The following is a 19,004-nucleotide window of genomic DNA, read 5'->3' as shown; positions in this document are numbered from 1 at the left end:
CCACTTAGAGCCTCCCTCCCCTGACATCACTAACTTTATGACCTAATGTCTTCCTAACCTATTTGGAATTCAGTTTCCCTCACCAATAAAATTTTGAAAAATGAACTAACTTACCCTGAAATGGCAAAGTAGCAACTAGACGTGTAAAGAATCTTTCACACTACCACACCCAGAAATATATATCCTGAATTTGCACAAAAAAAAATTTACCTCAAACAGGAGGAATATACTATACACTGTAAAGTTCTTACAATGTGGCAGCTCATGTAGAATACAGCTAATTTGACTGTCTTGAATATTGCATTGAAAACTAATGTAAGACATATTGAAAATACAACCTTTATAAGCAATTCATTTCTTTAGAGAAATAAAGAAGGAATTAATTCAATCCTGAGATCCACAGTCAGTAAATAAAATAAGAAAAAACATACTTTTTCCCATTACATGCTTTGCAAAAGCTAATTATATCTTTTAGAGATGAAAGTTTCAAGCTAAATGTGCTATTTTACTTCCAATGCCCTGTGTTTAATTCTGTCGTGATTGGTTTAATCTTTATTATCTTCCCTTTGAATAGATTATGTGATTCCAAGATAATAATACATCTTTGTATTATTGAGAAGTGTTAATTAATCACTTAAAGCTAACTGACCAGAGTTATTTAGAGAAGACATATTACAGAAAACTGGCACAAAACAGTTCTTCTCTGAGTACCTGGCTGATGGATACAAGCCTGTATATATTCATGTGTGAATGAATGAATGAATGAATGAGCAAATAAACAATGTAAGGTCCCTCAAGGATGAGTTTTATCTTTCTTAAAGAAGAGCACAATCCTATACAAAGAGTTATAGCCAACTACGAATTCTAAGAACAGGACAAATAGTCTTTTTCAGGAAAGAGTATAACAAATGGTCATCCAATTCCAAGTGATCAGTCCTGAAATCACATTTGTACAAGTAACCTTACAGGGACTGAGAAGCTTGTGTTAATATATTTAGAAAGATATCTCTTAGCAATTAAAGTAGTTAAGGTCATTGATTTGAAAGAGACCAAAGGGGTATAGAGGAGGATTTGGAGTAACAAAGAGAAGAGGGAAATGTTATCATTTTAATCCCAGAATCAAAAATAAAAAATAAAAAATTGGCTATTTTAGAAGTTGTATAATTTTTATGGCATTTAGGGTGAATAAATTCCAACAGAATTTTACAAGAACTGATAAAAAATTATTTTTATATGATTTCCTTTTTTCTTTCTTTTTCTGGGTCCTATGGAGACATAGTCATTATTTCAACATATACATAACAATAGGTTCCAGGGAAAAATTGTCTGTTTGTAAATTGATTTATGAACTCATAATCCCATGCTAATAAAGATATCTTAGTCTCACATAATGAATACAAAGTATCTGTAGATTGCTACAGTGTAAAATGTATCTCCATACAAATAAATGACCAAGTTATGTAAGACTTAGCACATCGATTTTGTAGTGTTACTCACGAGTTCTTGGTCACTCTTCTGCATTGCTCACAGGGTTTTGTTGCCAGTTTAATGTGGATTATTGTCACCAATGTGGATTAGGGTGCTAAGTCTACTCTAACACTGATGTACCAACTGAAGTTCCTTTGACTATCTTACCCTCACTCTTAGTCAACGTCATGATCTTGACCTCTGAGTAGTTTCACCTTCTAAACTCTCAGTTTCTTCACTCAGTCTGAATTTGCTTTTAACTTTCTATTTTTTTTCTAATTTTTCTAAATCTTCATATTTCTTTAATTGCTCCGTATGCCATCAGCTGACTCCCCTACTGTTTGCTCTCTTTCTAGTTAAGTGAGAGGTTTTTTTTCTCTCTGTCCAGACTTACGTTGGTTCCTTATGTTGGCTTAAACATCTTCACCAAGAAAGCTGCCAACTTGTAGAGTAAAATTATATTTTTTTCTTCCCCCACTTCTATTAAATTTTTTCTAACATCAGATCAAATCCTAAATTCTCTTTCACTTCTTAGAATTCCATGCTCACTCTGAAAACATCTTACCCAACTCCCATGGTGCTGCCAACTGACAAAGTTCTAAGGCTTGCCTGAGGACTTCAGTGATTCTGACATATCAGAATCACTGCTGAAGTATCTGTCTTACCTGTCTGTTGTTTTATTTGCTAAAGCTAATAAAATTGACCTTCAATTAAATTCTGCAAATCTAAGAGCCAACAAAAAGACTCCTGTGTTCTCCAGCAAAACAAAGAGAAAGAAATTTAAAAGTACCATAATAAAGGATATGAATCACTCACAGTGACAGAGTGTGAAAGTCAAATCCTCAGCAAATAGTCTGTGATCTATATCCCTCTGCTGGAGAAACTACTTTACAAATGTGAATTCTAACTGTGGTGATTAATGTTAGCCCAGGGAGTCTAGGGCAAAATCGCAGTCTCTAACAGCTTAACAGGCTAGGTTTGGACCCTATATGCCAGTTAAGAGACAAGATGTTTAATTTGTGTTACTGTTGTTGTTATGAACACCTTGTGCCAAAGCAATCTGGGCATAGGAAACACTTTGCTTCAGTTTAAAGGTTGTAGTCTGTTTGTGCAGGCAGTACGGAAGGAGCACAAGGCAGGACAATGAGGATCACTATCTCCTGGCTTGCTTTCCCTAGCTTATCCAGTTTGCTTTATTATACAACCAGGTCTACCTTCTGAGTAAAGACACCACCCAGAGTGAACTAGGCCTACCTACATCAGTTAACAATGAAGAAAATGCCTCACAGACATGATCCATGGGGTAATCACTCCTCTAGGGTTCCTTTATATCAACTGTGTCAGTTTGACAATGGAAGCTCCCTGTATGAACTGAGGAATGGTGAAAAGCAGAGAAAGGAGATTTAATCAAGTACACTGAATAATGTTGTACCCAGATTACGACCCCCAGAGAGAGACCACCAAAGAGGCCCAAATTGTAATAAGCAAGGTTTAATCAGCATAATACAAACATGTTTGGAACTCATCTTATAGTAAGTTAGAGAGGAATTGTATCTCATCTGTGGGGTAGGCTTTTAAAGGCATAACTACAAAGAGACTCTTTGAAGTTGCTTTGGCATGGGTGCAAGGACTTTTACTCTCTCCCATCCTGCTAAGTCTGCTTTTCCCTTGTTCTTAGAGCAAGCCCACTGTTTCTCAGTTAGGCCATCTTTATCAGACTCTACCAGATGGCTTGCTGGGCTCAGCTAAGTGACCTTGTGCTCGGAATCTCCAGTGGGAGAGGGGAAGACCACTATCTTCTTGGGAAAACATTCTGCTAGGAAATTTTTTCTTGCCCTTTGTGAATAAGGGGTTAGGGTCCTATGAATAAAACAATCAAAAGCAGGACCCAGTAATCCAAAGTTCATCTTCAGATCATCATTGAGCCCTTTGTATTTAAACAGACAAAGAATTGGGCAAGAGGTTTGAAGTATAGATAAATCCTGGTCAAGCTATAATCCGACTCAACATTGTCTTAGCTTGGTCCTTATAAGATAGTCGAAAGTAGTTGTCTCTGTTGTCATAGCTTTAGTTGAGTAGAGATGTTATAAAAATATAATAGTTCCTGCCCCAAGATACTCCCTTCCCATCACAGACAAGTACCCTTCAGGGTGAGTCGGAGAAATTTTGTGAGTCAGATTTCTGGCAGAAAACTGTGCATATGTCCACCCGCAAGTAGTTAGGCTAAGAACTATCTCTGTTTTTTTTTTAAGATAATTAGAAAGGTGTCCATGAGTTCTGTGTGTGTCATATTAGATTAGAAAAAAAAAGACAGATAAAAAGTGAGGAAATCCCTTATTTCTTTATCAGAGATCATTTAAGGAACTTTCTTAATTCTTTTGGTAAATACAAACATTTTTAGCAGAATTTCACCTAACCAGAAGGTGAAATTCTTAGATAAATGAAATACACGTAATATCAATTTTCTATAAAGATGGTTAAGATTCCCTTCATTTTGTTTTTATGCCTCAACCTTGAGGGATATGTATTGATACTCTAAACTTATGTGAAAGTTCCTGGAAAATGCTTGTCCCTAAGCAAACGTAAACAGTTTGCAAGTAGAAGCCAAGATGATAAGGCATTCAGTCAATCAGTGTCAGGTAATCAGGCATGAGAACTTTTCTTACATCGCAACTTAACCCCATCTCTGTTGGTGGCTGTATAAAAGTAAGTCACCATAAAGTACTGGAAGACCTCAGATATAAAATTGTCTTGCTTCAAGCTCAGAAGTAATGTGATTATAAACATGCCCCACCGTGGGCAGACATTTCTGTCCTGCCAGCAAGTTCCCCAAAGAAGCATAAATGCTCAGCTGATAGCATAGGCATGTTCTTCCATAGCTCTTATAACTTAGCCCATTTCTATTCATCTATGTGCTGCCCTCAGGTTTGACTAGCTCATGTATGTACTTCCCATCCTACTCACTCTGTGTGTCATGGCGGCATCTTCTCAGACACATCCTTCTACCCTAAGTCCTCCTAGTCAAGCTCTCCTGCCCAATCTCTTCCTGCCCCGTTATAGATCAGTCAGATCTCTTTTAACCAATGAAAGTAATACCTATTTCCGTGTACAAATATTGTTGTATAGCACCATACCCTGTCTGGCCTGACTACATTCTGATTATGTAAATTTCTTCCTTAACATAATTTAAATATCTCTGAAGACATTTAAGTGCCCTGAGAACATTGATTGTAAGCCATTTAGTGTTGATTTGCTCCTAACAGCCCTCCTTTCAGATTTTTCAGAAAATAAGTGACCAATGTCCAGGAATTAGCTTTATGATCAAATGCAAGCAAGGTTTGTAAGAAAACAATAGCTCTTCCAACAAACATGCCTGCCTCCTTTGCCAGCTTGATTTTATCTGTTATGTAGCTAATGTCCTAGCATCTGAAAGGATCATATTTCAGGTTCTCTATAGTTAGAAACTAGACTCTGACAGCATGCCATCAGAGAGCAGTTGCAATGTATTAAAGTACAATCAGCAAATAAAAAGATACAAGAGGAAAAGATTAAACCAAAAGGTGTTTGAAAAATAAGAATTTGTTAGATATCTTAGGAATTTTTTTGTTTGTTTTGGTTTTTTTTGTTTGTTTGTTTGGTTGGTTGGTTTGGTTTGGTTTTTGGACAGGGTTTCTCTGTGGCTTTGGAGCCTGTCCTAGAACTAGTTCTTGTAGACCAGGTTGGCCTTGAACTCACCACACACCTTAGGCTTCCAAGTGCTAGGATTAAAGATGTTTGCTACCACCACCCCAGTAGATGTCTAAGGAATTTTAATATCCTTAATCATCTTACACATACTCTCTTAAGATTTATCCCCCACAATCCTTTGTGATTTACTTAATCCTTTCACGATATGCACTTTCCTTTTTGTTAACAATTTCCTTTATGGAATAATCTGCTCACTTTTCTTAGGACACACCTTAATTTATTAAACAAAAGTACTGTCTTGTCTTTTATTTTTTTCATTCAAACCTTCCTTATCAAAAGTACATCCTCATGCTTGTACCTGTTTCTTAGTTCTCATAGGTTTTATTTTTTTAATAGAAGGAAATAGAATATAAAAATATGAATCTACTAAAAATAAGTAGAATACAAATAATTTTCATGCAATACATTCACTTACCTAGAAGTTCCCTGGATAGACTGTATGTGGAGCACTGGGTTAGATGCCTAGCATCACACAATGCTCAGCATGGTGATATAACCAGGAAACTTTAGTGCTCAAGAAGTAGAGGCAGAAGGATCAAGCAATCATATTTTGTATCATATTTTGTTTCCTAGCAAATATAAGACTAGACTGCGCTATACCAAATACTGTCTGGTCAATCAATCAATCAATCAATCAGTAACTTGTTCATAGATTGTTAAATTTAAAAGTCTTTTTTATTGCAAGTACTAGGAAGATTTTACTGACACTTGTATTTTTTGAAGACTCTTTTCTATATTTTGTATTTGTTTCCCTAAAGTCTGAGTTACAGAATGCCATGTTCCAGGGCTGTCTGGCAGTTATTTCTTGGAAAGTGATAAAATTTGAAGAATTGACAAGATAGAAAGAACAGAAAAAACTAGGATCCTTTCCTCTGATAAACTGACAGAGATAGTAGACAGTTACTTTATTTCAAAAGGAACCAGAGTAAATCAGAAAACTTCACTCTTTAGTGCATATTGAACAGGAAACTTGCTCTTGGTCCCAGTGTTATTCTGGACCTTGTGCACTTCTGAATTCACTAAGAAACAAAAGAAAAAAAAAAGAAAGTGTCATTGTTACTCTTCTAATTCTAAGAAGAGACACATGACAAAGACAGTTCTTATGACAGAAAGCATTTAATTGGGGTCTTGCTCGCTGTTTCAGGGGTTAGCCTTTTTATTATCATTGAGTGGGGGAGCATAATGCTGGAGAAGTAGAAGACAAAGAGAGACACTATGTCTTGCAAACACTTTTGAAATCCCAAAGCCCACCCACAGTGACACTTCCTCAAGCAAAGTCACACCTACTCCAACAAATCCATCACTCCTAATCTTTATCAAATAGAGCTCTCTCAGAGGACAAGAGTTTGATTCCCAGCACCCATGTTTAGCAGCTCAGAACTACCTGTAATTCTAGCTCCAGGATCAAACTTCCTCTTCTGGCACATGTGAGCACCTGTACTTATGTGCACATACCTACATACACACACAAACATAATTAAAAACAAATGAGTAAATAATTGTGTTTGTGTTGCCTGAAACGAAACATGAATGAGCAGAGACTGAAGTTGAATCTTTACGTTATTCTTTAGCCAGAGTCATTGGCATGACAAAGCAGGGGATTAATTAACACCCTAATAACTTGTTTTCCCTCTCATTTCCAGCCAGTAGACTTCATGAGTTAAGAATGGGGCAGAGGTTGTCTGTCAATCATTGCAGAACTCAGTATTGCCCCTCTGGCAAGGTAATCAGTAACTTTTCAAAGACTTGTCATGTCTGGAGTCCCCTGTAATCATTCTTTTTCCTCTTTCTCATTCTCAAGAAGTCTTGTCTGAGACTTTTCTTGAAATGCTGAGTGGAGTTAGTGTCTCCCAACATTAACCTTGCACTCTTCCAGAGCATCTGCCCTGGGGAATAAGAAGTTGTTAATTCAGAAAAGGTCATTAGGGTTTTTACATGCTAAACTATTAATAAGTATATGTAGATTTCTCTCTGCAATGTGACATACAAGTGTGTCATTTTAATACAGATTTAAAGGCCTCCCTCTCTCTCTGTCCCTTCTGTTCTGATCAGTGTGATTAGTGATTCTAAAGTTGTACAGTGTTGACAGAACCACAAGGAGCTTCCAGGTTGTTATGTTTTGTGTAAAAAATAAATTATTTCAACAGAATAGCTCAAATAGGTCTTTTTCTTTTCTTTCTGATTTTTTCACCAATGGGAAATTGGGGACTATAGAGAACCAAGGGAAACATCAGTCCCTTGAAAATACTGAACATGTTCTCAACTACTGAGCTTATCCCCAGCCCTACAAAGGGATTTTATTACTTAGTTTGTTTTTAGACAAGTTTTCACTGTGTAGATCAAGCTAGTATCTAACTGGGAGTCCACTTGTCTCTCACTCCCCAGCCGCAATTTTATTTCTGGGATTATAGACATACCTGATGCCCAAATACTATGCAAATTTCTTTTAATTGCTATTGCCTTGATGTGTTCTTTTTTCCCTGCTGGGTTTGCTTATAAGAATCTTAGCAGTATCCATATAAATCATAGTTCTCCTTTCATGGTGAGTAAAAGACAGATTAAGCTGGAGACAAATGTGACAGACCATGGCCCAGCAACATAGATTCAGGTTGTCCCAAATAACATGGTCCAGGATGGAAACAGTTTCACAAAGTTTTTATAAATACAGAATAAAAAGAAAAGTAAAAAAAATCAAAGTAGTTTCAAATACATCATTGGAAGTGTCTGGTGGATGGCTTACACCAAAACAGAGATACCTTTGCTGTAGGTCTCTGATGCTTTCTGACAGTATTTTTAACTTTGGGAATGGCAGAAGCTAGTGACATGTTGGGTTTCAAAAGGAGATTTCCAAAGCATTCTGGCTAATAGTTATGAGAATATTAGGTCAGCTAAAGGTGAGCAATAAAAGACTAAGGAGACTGAAGTTAGCCTGATGACACTTGGCTCTAGATTTGCAGCGCTCCGGCTTTATGAAGTCCTAATCAATCAGTCTGCACCAGAATAGCAGACTTTGATCTGTCAGTTACCCAGCATCAATAATGAGAGGAAAGAGCTCAATCTTACAGCTGTACTTTATACACAGAGATCTAACGATCTAAGAAGAAACAGAATCTATATCCTAAAAGATCAACTTTCTGTTACCTTTATGTTTCCCAGCTAGCATGTTTTACAAGGAACCTCAGCAGTGGCACATCTTCCCAAAGCTTAGTACTAGCCCCACCAGTTGTTGCTTAACTGCTCATCTTTGTCTCTAAGACTCTCTCCTTGTTGCATCTTGCATTTTTGCTTGTCATCTCTTTCTGTGTAGTGGAATTTGCCTATGCCTAAAGTCACTGAGTCGAAGTATTCTTCTCAACGTGCCATGTAGACTATGTATAAATTATACTTTAACTCACCACAAATATAAAACATATAAAAACAAATTCCTTTTTGTAGTTTAAACTACCTATCTTCTCTTAGAATACAGAGAGTAGATACTTGGTCTCTCTCTCTCTCTCTCTCTCTCTCTCTCTCTCTCCCCCTCTCTCTCTCTCTGTCTCAATCTCTGTCTGTCTCTTTCTCTCTCTGTGTGTGTATGTTTGGTTACTTGTTAGAAATAGACTTTTTTATAGCATGAAACTCCAGGATACCACTACCCAGAAAACTTCAGAGCCCCTAGAGAAAAGTATGAAGAAATAAAATATGTCTGTCACTTTACTCAGAAATCAGATTCCTAGACACTAATCCATTGATCCTCTTCTCGCCAGAAACAATTTTTGAAGACCAAAAGTCATTGAGAATACAGGTGCCGAGTATGTGTCTGTTAACATCTATGTTACTAGTGCTTACTATCTCCTATTTCCACAGCTAAGTAGAATCCCTAGCACACCTCCTCCAAGATGAAGATATATATATATATATATATATATATATATATGATTTTCAAATGGAAAGAAAATTAGTGCCTTTCTTTCAAATTTAAATTTGTTGGCTCAGTGGGTAAAGTCTCATGAGCATGAGAACTTGAGCTCTGACTTCCAGAACACACATAGAACGCCAACTCAGCAACCTGAAGTTGAACTCAACAAGCTTAGGGCACAGAGAAGTGGGGTCCTTGGGGCTCCTTGGCTGGCTAGTCTAGACAAATCCCTGAGCTCTATGTTTAGTGAGTGACACTGGCAATAAGGTAAATATCAACTGAGGATGATACCTGACAATAGCATGCAGTCTCTACACAAATGTGCACACACGTGCGTGTGCACGTGTACATACAGGTGTACATGTCCACATAAACACACACACACACACACACACATCATGTCACTTACAAAATCTTTCCACCAGGTGGTGGTAGCACACACGGAAACCCTGTCTTGGAAAACTAAAAACCAAAAAATCTTATTATGATAGGTTTGTGAAAAAGCTAATTTTAAATAAGCACATCAAAATTGACTTAAAAATAGCCAGGTTTAGCTATTGATGTTTTTGGTTGGTATTGTTTGAAATCTTAACAGAATCCACCTGTGTTCCTAAGAAAGAAAACAGTATTATTAGGATCTACTGTTTGTTTTAACCAATCTGTGACAAATGGGCAGATTTAGGAACAGGTATCAGGTGAAAGGAGAGGAGAAAATGTCTGAGAAAGAAACGTTTCTCTGCATAGAACACAGTAAAAATGTTTACTGCTCCTTAAGTATGCATTTAAACTGGTATTATATTGAAATGGTAAAAATTCAGGAGTAATTTCCTGTAAAGCTTCATTGGTGCTCATTTTACTTCAGTAAGAAGCATTGTTGATTTTGTTTTTCAAAATTTGGTGACAGAACTTGTAAGATAATGAGCACTCTGAACATGCAAGCAACTTACAGGTCTGTCATCTCTTAAAAAATAGACCAAAATCTGCATTAGATCAGTAGCAGGACACAATGACCTCTACAGCCAAGGCACTTACTTGTGGTTTAGTAATGGGGTACACTTGACTCACAGATTTATCAAACATCTAGAAAGTGTTGAGAATATACATGCTGTTCCCACTATACTGATTAAGAAAAAGAACATAGAAATTACTGGAAAACATTTTGTGATAGTAGTCTGTAGAGGAAATTATTTTTTTTGTATTCTGTCAATCATATTTTATTTTTTTTTCCTCAAAGTTTATTAAAATACAAAAGTCTACATTTCCGCCCCTCCTCCCAACACTCTCCCACTCCCCCCACTCTTTCCCCTCCTCCCTCTCCATCCCCAATAACAGTCAGGGTCTCCTGCCCTGCGGGCAGTCCAAGCTCCTCCCCTCTCCCTCCAGGTCCAGGAAGGTGAGCATCCAAACAGACTGGATCCCAAAAATCCAGTATATGCAGAGGAAACAAGTCCCAGTGTCATTGTCGATGGCTTTTCAGAAAGACTCTGGGCCAGCCACATTCAGAGAATCCAACCTCAATCAGAGAATCTGGCTGGATTACGTGCTCGCTCAGTCCCAGACAATTGGCCTTGGTGAACTCTCATTAGATCAGTCCCCTTGTATCAGTGGGTGATCGCACCCCTCGCGGTCCCGATCTCCTCCCTCATGTTCTTCCTCCTTCTGGTCCTCGTTTGGACCTTTGGGGACTCAGTCCAGTGCTCCAATGTGGGTCTCCGTCTGTATCGCCATCCATCATCGGATGAAGGTTCCCTCTGATCTTGCCTTCCTTGCTCACGTTCTCTTTCCTTCTGCTTCTCGTTTGGACCTAGGGAGTTAAGTCCAGTGTTCCAATGTGGGTCTCCGTCTCCATCTCCATCCATCGCCAGCTGAAGGATCTATGGTGATAAGCAAAATATACATCAGCATGGTTATGGGCCAAGGCCAGTTCAGGCACCCTCTCCTTGTAGAGGAAATTATTAAGCAATTTAATTAAAGGTTTACCTAAAGTGCTTATGCTTCATAATTATTAAAAACAGTAGAATAGTGTTGAGATGGGGGAGCAATTCCTGGAGTTTAATGGAGACTTCTTTTCTCCGTTGAACATAATTTGGGGGATGATCATGACAAAATGCCAATGTTCCCCGAAGCTGCTATTATCAGGTCCTTCCAGGTTCTTTGTCTCCTAAAATGGAAGCGTGAATTTTATGGAGAGAAAATGTATCTTACAAAAGAGATCTGCTGTGGAAGAAAACTGACAGGGAATTTTTATTGTAGATAGAGAGCAAGGAGAACTTTTATGGGGAGCATGGGTGATGTGGGGTACTGCCGAGAATCTTTTCCTAAGGGTCACTTAGTATTATTGGGCAGAGGAAAGGCGAGGTGAGCTGGCCAATCGAACTGTTCCAATCACAGATATCAAGGAGGGCTTCATCTGCCTCCCTATTCCAGACAGCCTGGACTGGTGTTTTAGCACATACCTTCAAGAGCTAAAAAAGTCTTTAATCACACCCACTAGGCAGCTGTGTTCAGTATATTGTTATGTTGAAGGAGAAGGAAGATAAGGATGAGAAACCATCACATGAACCAGTTTCTCTAAACATGACTTTTCCAGCACCTGGCAAGGACAGAACTATCTACATAACCTACAGCCAAACATCAGAGTATCAAGCAAGAAGATGTGATCATTTTATTTACATTTGTAATGATTTGATTATATTAAATAAATTTATAATAAAATAAAGTAGCAAGCAAGAGGGTAAAATAAAACTAATTATATGACGTTATTAATTGCTGTATTGTTATATCCTAGTCTTGGTATCTGAGGAAAAAAAAAGGCTTATTTCTAAACTGTTTAGCATTCACAATGTGTTTAGCAAATATCAAGACTAAGAAATAGATTTATGGCATCAGTATTTATAAGAAACATAATTAAATGTGTTAGGCAAATGAATACATAAATGAATACTGTAATTAAATACAAGTGATGTTTTATAGACACAAAGGATCCTATAATACTTTATTGCATGAGTATTACTTTTAAATTTTCACTAGGTGGCAGGCTTAGCTAATGCATTACTGCTTAGTTTAAAATACTAAAGTTCATTTATGTAGAAGAGACAAGTCACATACATTTTGTTCCAAATAAAAATTTCAACTATAGAAGTCATTCAAATATAATTGGGTCCCACAATTTTAATTATTATTCACTCACTCTTAGGCCCTATCTATTATTCTGGTTCATCTAATGAGTTAGAAAATAAGCCATATGCTTATAGCACTCACGATTTGTAGGACGATAACCATTCTCCAGCAGATGAAATGCATTCCTGTCCTTAAGAAGCTATGTTGACCTCGGAAAGTATCATTCACTAGTGTCTTGATGTTCCTTCATATAGGAGTACCCCAGTCTGCCACAGTTTACCACCACTTTTACTAGTATTCATTGGCTGGTAATCATTCAGTTCTGCTGCCTCCTCAGTCAGTTCTCGGAGTTAAATCATGAGTATTTCACTTCAATATCTCTTCTGTATTTCCTTAAGACTGGAGATTGCTAATATTGGACATTTACCATTTTTTTTTTTGTTAAATTAGATGTTAGACACCAGCTCTCTAGTCCTAGGACATTACTAAGGACAGGTCTATCCCTCTTTATGCTAGATAAGTTGGTAGACCTGATATTTCAAAAATAGATTTGATTTTTAATATATGAAAAGCCAATATATTGCTAGGTATTCTTAATAATATATTATTGTTTCTGATTATCTGACTTTCTTTACTAAGTATCCGATCTGTATTAGACTAGTAAGAAATGACTGTTTGAGTATTTCTTGATTCTGAAGGATTAGTTAGATTCTGACTATGGAAGTTCTACAGTAAATGCATTGTTTTTTTTTTTTTTTTGTGTGTGTGTGTGTGTGTGCACACGTGTGTGTGTGCTTCAATTTTCAGTAAGGTGCCCATTGTAAGTGATTTCTTAAGAGGGTATTTGCCACCTGTGGTTTGAGTAGATAATGTAGTTAGTTCTCTTGGTTTGCAATAGAAGTTGGAATCTCTAAACAACCAAACATCAAAGTACCAAGCAAGAAGATGTGATTTTGTTGTCTGGTCAATAGTAGATTTGCTAGATCCACCAAGACCAGCCAGAGCCACAATGATAGCAACTCAACTAGTTCTGCAGATTGAAGTTAATGTGATGGTTTGGAACAGAACAACAAAAGTCTGTAGACATGGTAGTGTGAGTTTAATCCATCCTCCCTACAGTTTTGCAGAAAGGAGGTACAAATGGGAACAGCAAAGATGGAAGTTCAAGTATAGATTGCAGCATTTAGTGTCTAATTAAACTACAAGATTCTGTGTTAATTGATCTGCTTTAGTGACATTACTTATTCATTTAACTACCTGTAAGCTCCTATTATTAAATACAGGCTGTGACATCCCATATGTTAACTATATTTAGTATTATTATTATATTTATTAGCTAACTGGCTTTGAAATGAAAAGTCAGTGATTCTGAAAGCGGATTGCTTGGGATGCAAACAATACAGATTACCTGTCAAGTAGACAACAGAAGCCCTGTGTCTCCCACTAACCCTTCATTCCAACTGCATGAGCCAAGATTCAGAAAATAGGTCTAGCAAGATGTGTTAGTTAATGATATATAAGAGACAGGCAGTGGTAAGCCCTGAAGGGAATACCAAGTCTTTCTAGATGCTGTTTCATAAGAGAAAATCCCTAGAATATAGGGCAAGAGATAGCGTGAAAATCAAATGCCAGGGGGTTTTCACTTCAAAAGATTTAAAATTTCTCATTTTAACTGGATTCTAGAGGAAATTAAAAAAAAATCTTTGATTTCAAGCATGTAAAGGTTGAAGAGAACAGCAAACAAGAAAGCAATGGTATCTTAGGAAGAAAGACTAAGACAAAAAATGCAGTAAGTCTCTATAAGATATCCCAGTGATGTGGCTCAGCAAAAAGGGGGCCTGCCATGTAAGCGGCATGTTGTAGTATTTTCTCTCCCTCCCTTCCTCCCTCTCTCTCTCTTTCTCTGTCTCTCTCTTTCTCATACACACACACAAGCACAATAGTAACAATAATAGTAATAAATAAATAAAAAACTTTTCAATTTAAATTCCTTGAAAATACTATCTATTTCCTGCCACGTGGCTAAATGCTTCACAAATCATTCAAAATCTTCAGGGCTCCTTTCCTTATAAATAATCAAAACAACGGCATGTTACACACAAAAAAAAATATGACTGTGTTTTTTATGTTAAACCTGTTTGCTGGATTTATTCGCTTCACCTGTGCTACATGTTATTTAGACAAAGAAATAAGATCTGCCATCAAAACTAAGATGAAGGCATAATACTGCATTTCTCAGTTTATAAAGTATGAATGATGCCAAAGTTCCTAAAGCCCCACCCAGGTAAAGAATGGGATATTCTTTCAAATAATTCACAAATTTCACATATAACTCTGAAAGAGATTATTATAAAGAATGATTTTAGTATGTTAACTTGAACAGTTACGGCAGCCTTTGAAAAGCGACTTTAGAGGAAGTCATCATGAACTGTTGACTCTTCTGGAAACATGGGCCTGCATTTTGCTGAAGTTTTAGCTTGCTACACTTGCTCTGTAGGTGGGAGATGTTTCTGCAATTCTTCTATTAGCATCAGGAAATTAGACCCCAGGAAATGTAAAAATCCTCCTCAGCCAGCACAATGGCTCAGGAATAGGGCTCCTCTTTTAAAACAAGCACATTCATTTGTAAAGTACTGTCAAGTAATGAGCTGCTAAAGCAAGACTAACATCAGCATTGGAGTTAATAGGAAATAAAGTTGATTTGTTTTTGAGGCCCAGACAAATGGTTTATCACTCATACTTTTCAGTAAATGCTAGTCCTTGAGCTCAGAGATGAGCTCAAACTGCTATTGGCATTTTAAGTGATATTAGCTTAATTTAACTTGAAGACATCATTTGGGAAAAGAAACATATTACCATAGAAAATAACTACTAGAAAATCCCAAAACTTTAGAACCATAAAAACTGTAAGTGATGCATGAAGATCAGCTAGACCAGAACAGCAACAGAAGCAAAAACAGTCGTTTATTGTACAATCATGATGCGCTACTTTGTGAGGATGAAAAAGTCAAGTGTGTGTGGACATGTGACTTTTTCAGTGTATAAGAGAGACATATGGAAAGTGGGTAGTGCAAAAACACTCAGCTCATCTTGTAACATCTTAGTTAATGCTTTCACCTTGACTTCAATTTATTGGTGGAATTTACCTAAATTATGGTATTTTCTTATCTGATTAGCTCCTTGTGTCAAGATTTGACCTTTAGAAAGAGTGTGGTATTAGGCTAGGAATCATAGCTTAGAAAATCTCATAGAATGGACAAGAAGAGCATCAAGTGAAATTTTTAGCAATCTAAATAGTCATATATTTTATTTTAATATAACCCACAAAGTGATCTTAATACCTTTTTAAATCAACTTTATGAGTTTCCCTTCTATGCTGTTTCATAATTATGGAAAGAAAACATCAAATTAAAGGAAAATTGCTGAATTTATTTTTTCTAACAGTACAAATATGTTGGTTAAATATTTTTAAAAATAGTGCTACATTTTTTCTTATATTTTACAGATCATTTCATGTGACAGTGCCTGCAGTCGTAATTGGATGTAATTTTATGCCTAATGCTAGGAATCACTCATTCATAAATATGCTATTATAAAAACATACCATATTGGATTATTAGTGTGATGCAATTTTTTCTTTAATTTAGGTTGTTTTCCAGTCTCAGTATTATCACTGAGCTTACTCACCCAGCAAATATGAGATTCATGCAATTCAGAGCCAAGGACTGTTACTCTCTTGCACTTTCAAAACTGGAAAAGGTAAGACCAATATTAAGAAAGCTTGTATACTTGGGTTCAAAGAATCATGGAAGGTATGTACTTTAAAGAAAGAATAATAGCCTTTGATGGTTGCTGTATTCAGTCATAACTCTAGCACAGCCGGAGACAAAGCCAGCTTTGTTGCTGACCTAGACAAGGGTGCCTACCTCTTAAGTTGAGCTGCAGGAGAACACTAGAATCTGAAAAGCAGGAGCAAAATGCACCAAAGTCTGGAGATTTGATTTAATAAGAGTCTTTCAAAGAAGTCTCCAAATTAGGATTACACAATTAGTATGCTAAACAGACCAATGATTTTGTGGTAATGTTCTGTAGATTGTAAGGTTTGATTTCCATTCTAAGGACCAAGCTGAGTGTGATCCATGGCTCCTTGACTCTTGGGTGATTCTAGATTTGTGGACTACTTCTCAGGAGGGGAACTTTATGACTAAGTAACTCACAACAGATTGTAGTTGCCTACTCAGGAGATTTGCTAATACTTATTCAGAAGATACTTCATGGTTCTTCAATTTTCAAGAGCAAAGATCAATGATTCAGCTCATTCTAATATGTGATTAGCTTACTTAAATGCAGATATATTACACAAAGATCAGGCTAACAGGAGCTACTTAAGTTTTAGTGATCACCAAACTTCATAATGCATATGCACCAACAACAGTTTCCTTGTGTATTGTTTAGGGCAAATACAAGCACAACTAAATAGAGTCACATAGAATACCTTGTCTCAAAGATGGGTTTCACTATTATAACAGATACTGCTTGAACGTCTTAAAGACATATAGTGATAAAGTGTTTTGGGTACTCTCTGTACTCTCAGTCTCCAGAATTAAAACATATGCTATGGTAGACTACTCTTACATTACTATTCTTTGGTACTAAGGAAATCATTGGTATTCTTCAGTTACTGATGTAGAAAATAAGCTTGATATGGTGTAAGTTCAAAATTATACATGGCTCAAATCAATGGTGGATAATAAATATAGAGCCATGAGAGTTCAGAACAAATAATTTCCAGGACACCACACCATTTTAAAGCTTTAAAGGTTTTTTAGTGAGAGTTAAATGGTCCAATCTCTATAAGCAAACGCAGTAGTTAGGAATCTGGGTGGAACTGGTGATGACATGTACCGTTTGCATTGTTCTGACAAGTGAAATGGGATGACATTGTACTGAGGAGCCTACTTGGGAGTCGGAAGTCACATCTCCACACTTCTCAGGAATGAAACCTGGGTTAGTTATTTTTTTGTTTCTAGCCTTGAAGTCTCTTTTTAAAATTAATTTACTTTTTTTTAAAAAAAATTCATTTTACATTCCAATCACAATTCTTCCCACTCTCCCTCACCTCCCCCACAACCCACCTCCCATCCACTTCTCCCAGTATAAGGATAAGGACAAGGACACCACTGGAGAGTAAACAAAGCCTGGAACATTAATTTGGGGCTTAACCAAGCTCCACCGACCTGCATTAAGTTTGAGCTTTACATATGATCATAAGGAAGGAGCTCCAATAAGCTAGCTCATGTGTTAAGATCGACTCTGTTTCTATTGTCAGGGGCCCCTCAGAAAGTTCAAGCTTCACCATTGTCTCCCACATACATAGGGCCTAGTTCAGTCCCATGGACCTAGTTTTGAAATCTTATCAGGAAAACGGCGCAAAGAAATAAATTTTTTCATGTAAAGGTTATGGCTCATAATTAAGGCATAACAGTCTAGTATTTAATTTAATAAGTATTTAAATGATACTAAATGATAAATTATATTTGTTTATAATGACATAAATTTTGATCTTATTCTCTAGAGTTAATTATTTGCAAAGCAATTTGATGCAGAAATGTCATAAATGTGGATAATATTTTCAGCATTCATGAAAACTTTGCAGTTGTATGTTTCTTGCACTAAGTATACAAAAGTCAAAATGGACAATTTTTAATCTTTGTTTATGCATCTATTTAAAAAAAATAAATCTATTGACATCTTAGAAATTCTTTGTATAAATATAGAAAACCTTATTTGAATATCGAAAGCAGATTATACATGCTATGTCAGTTATCTATATGTAATATTTTATTAACCAAGAACATGTATTTTGAGTATATAACAATCAATTATCTACCTTTGTTTATATATAGGGAAAATAAAATTTGTATATCTTTACAAAAAACAGGGAGTTATGTTACTGATAAAGGACACTCTACTAGACACCCATGAAAATCCATTCTGTGGAATTTCATTTGGTTAAAAGGAAGATTTTTTATGAGGTTGTTCAGGTGAGGGATCAGGAGTGGAAAACTCGTTAGGGTACTGAAGTTAGAGAAAGTGGAAAAGCTACTGGCTGATTAAATGACAGAAAGTCAGAATACTGGAATCTTTGCTTAGGCATAGATTTTTGTGGTGAAGTAGCACTTTCTATATGCTAGACGTTGACTATGTGATCATACAGGAAGGGGAAATTGGAGTCCTTTCTTTGGATTCTTGGTCTTATTAATAAAATATTAAAATGGGTTTGAGTGAAGCTCAAGGATAAAAAATGATGTTTAATAATAAACTTCACTCTAGGTAGTCAAGGTATAAATGAGAAAAACATTTGAATACCTGTTTATTATGATTTGTCATGCCTCTCTAGGGACGAGTAGACATCTTCTGATGATCTGAATCTAGAAGGAAACCCAGGGAATGAGTCTTTCTTTAATTTAAGATTTTATCTTATGTACTATTAGTAGGTGTGTGTGTGTGTGTGTGTGTGTGTGTGTGTGTGTGTGTGTGTATACATATATGCATATGTGTTGCCTGTGTGTACTTTATCCACTAATCCATTGTTCTGGCCTTGAACTAGGAGTATTATCCAGTACTCTTAGAAGAATTCACCTTAATTTTGTGGTTTTCCTTAAAGGAAAAGTGCAAGAGAAGGCCAGAGAGCACCTTCCTGGTTCTGATGCTTTAGCAAATGTGAAGGTGACAGAGTGAGTCCTAAGCCCATTGCCACAGCAACAGTTTC

The 19,004-nt window shown here is 36.5% G+C and overlaps 1 protein-coding gene across 1 annotated transcript in view; it reads left to right on the top strand.

Annotated features, from left to right (window-relative positions):
- Kcnt2 (potassium sodium-activated channel subfamily T member 2) overlaps positions 1–19,004 on the top strand; it is a 411,713-nt gene that overhangs the window by 342,454 nt on the left and 50,255 nt on the right. The window contains exon 22 of the mRNA XM_048430982.3: positions 15,880–15,991. Within this exon, the coding sequence (XP_048286939.1) occupies positions 15,880–15,991 (112 nt within the window). The remainder of the gene's footprint in view (positions 1–15,879; positions 15,992–19,004) is intronic.

This window comes from Myodes glareolus, chromosome 5, assembly GCF_982192425.1.
Source record: "Myodes glareolus chromosome 5, mMyoGla1.1, whole genome shotgun sequence".
Taxonomy (NCBI): domain Eukaryota; kingdom Metazoa; phylum Chordata; class Mammalia; order Rodentia; family Cricetidae; genus Myodes; species Myodes glareolus.
This window is presented reverse-complemented; position numbering and strand designations above follow the sequence as displayed.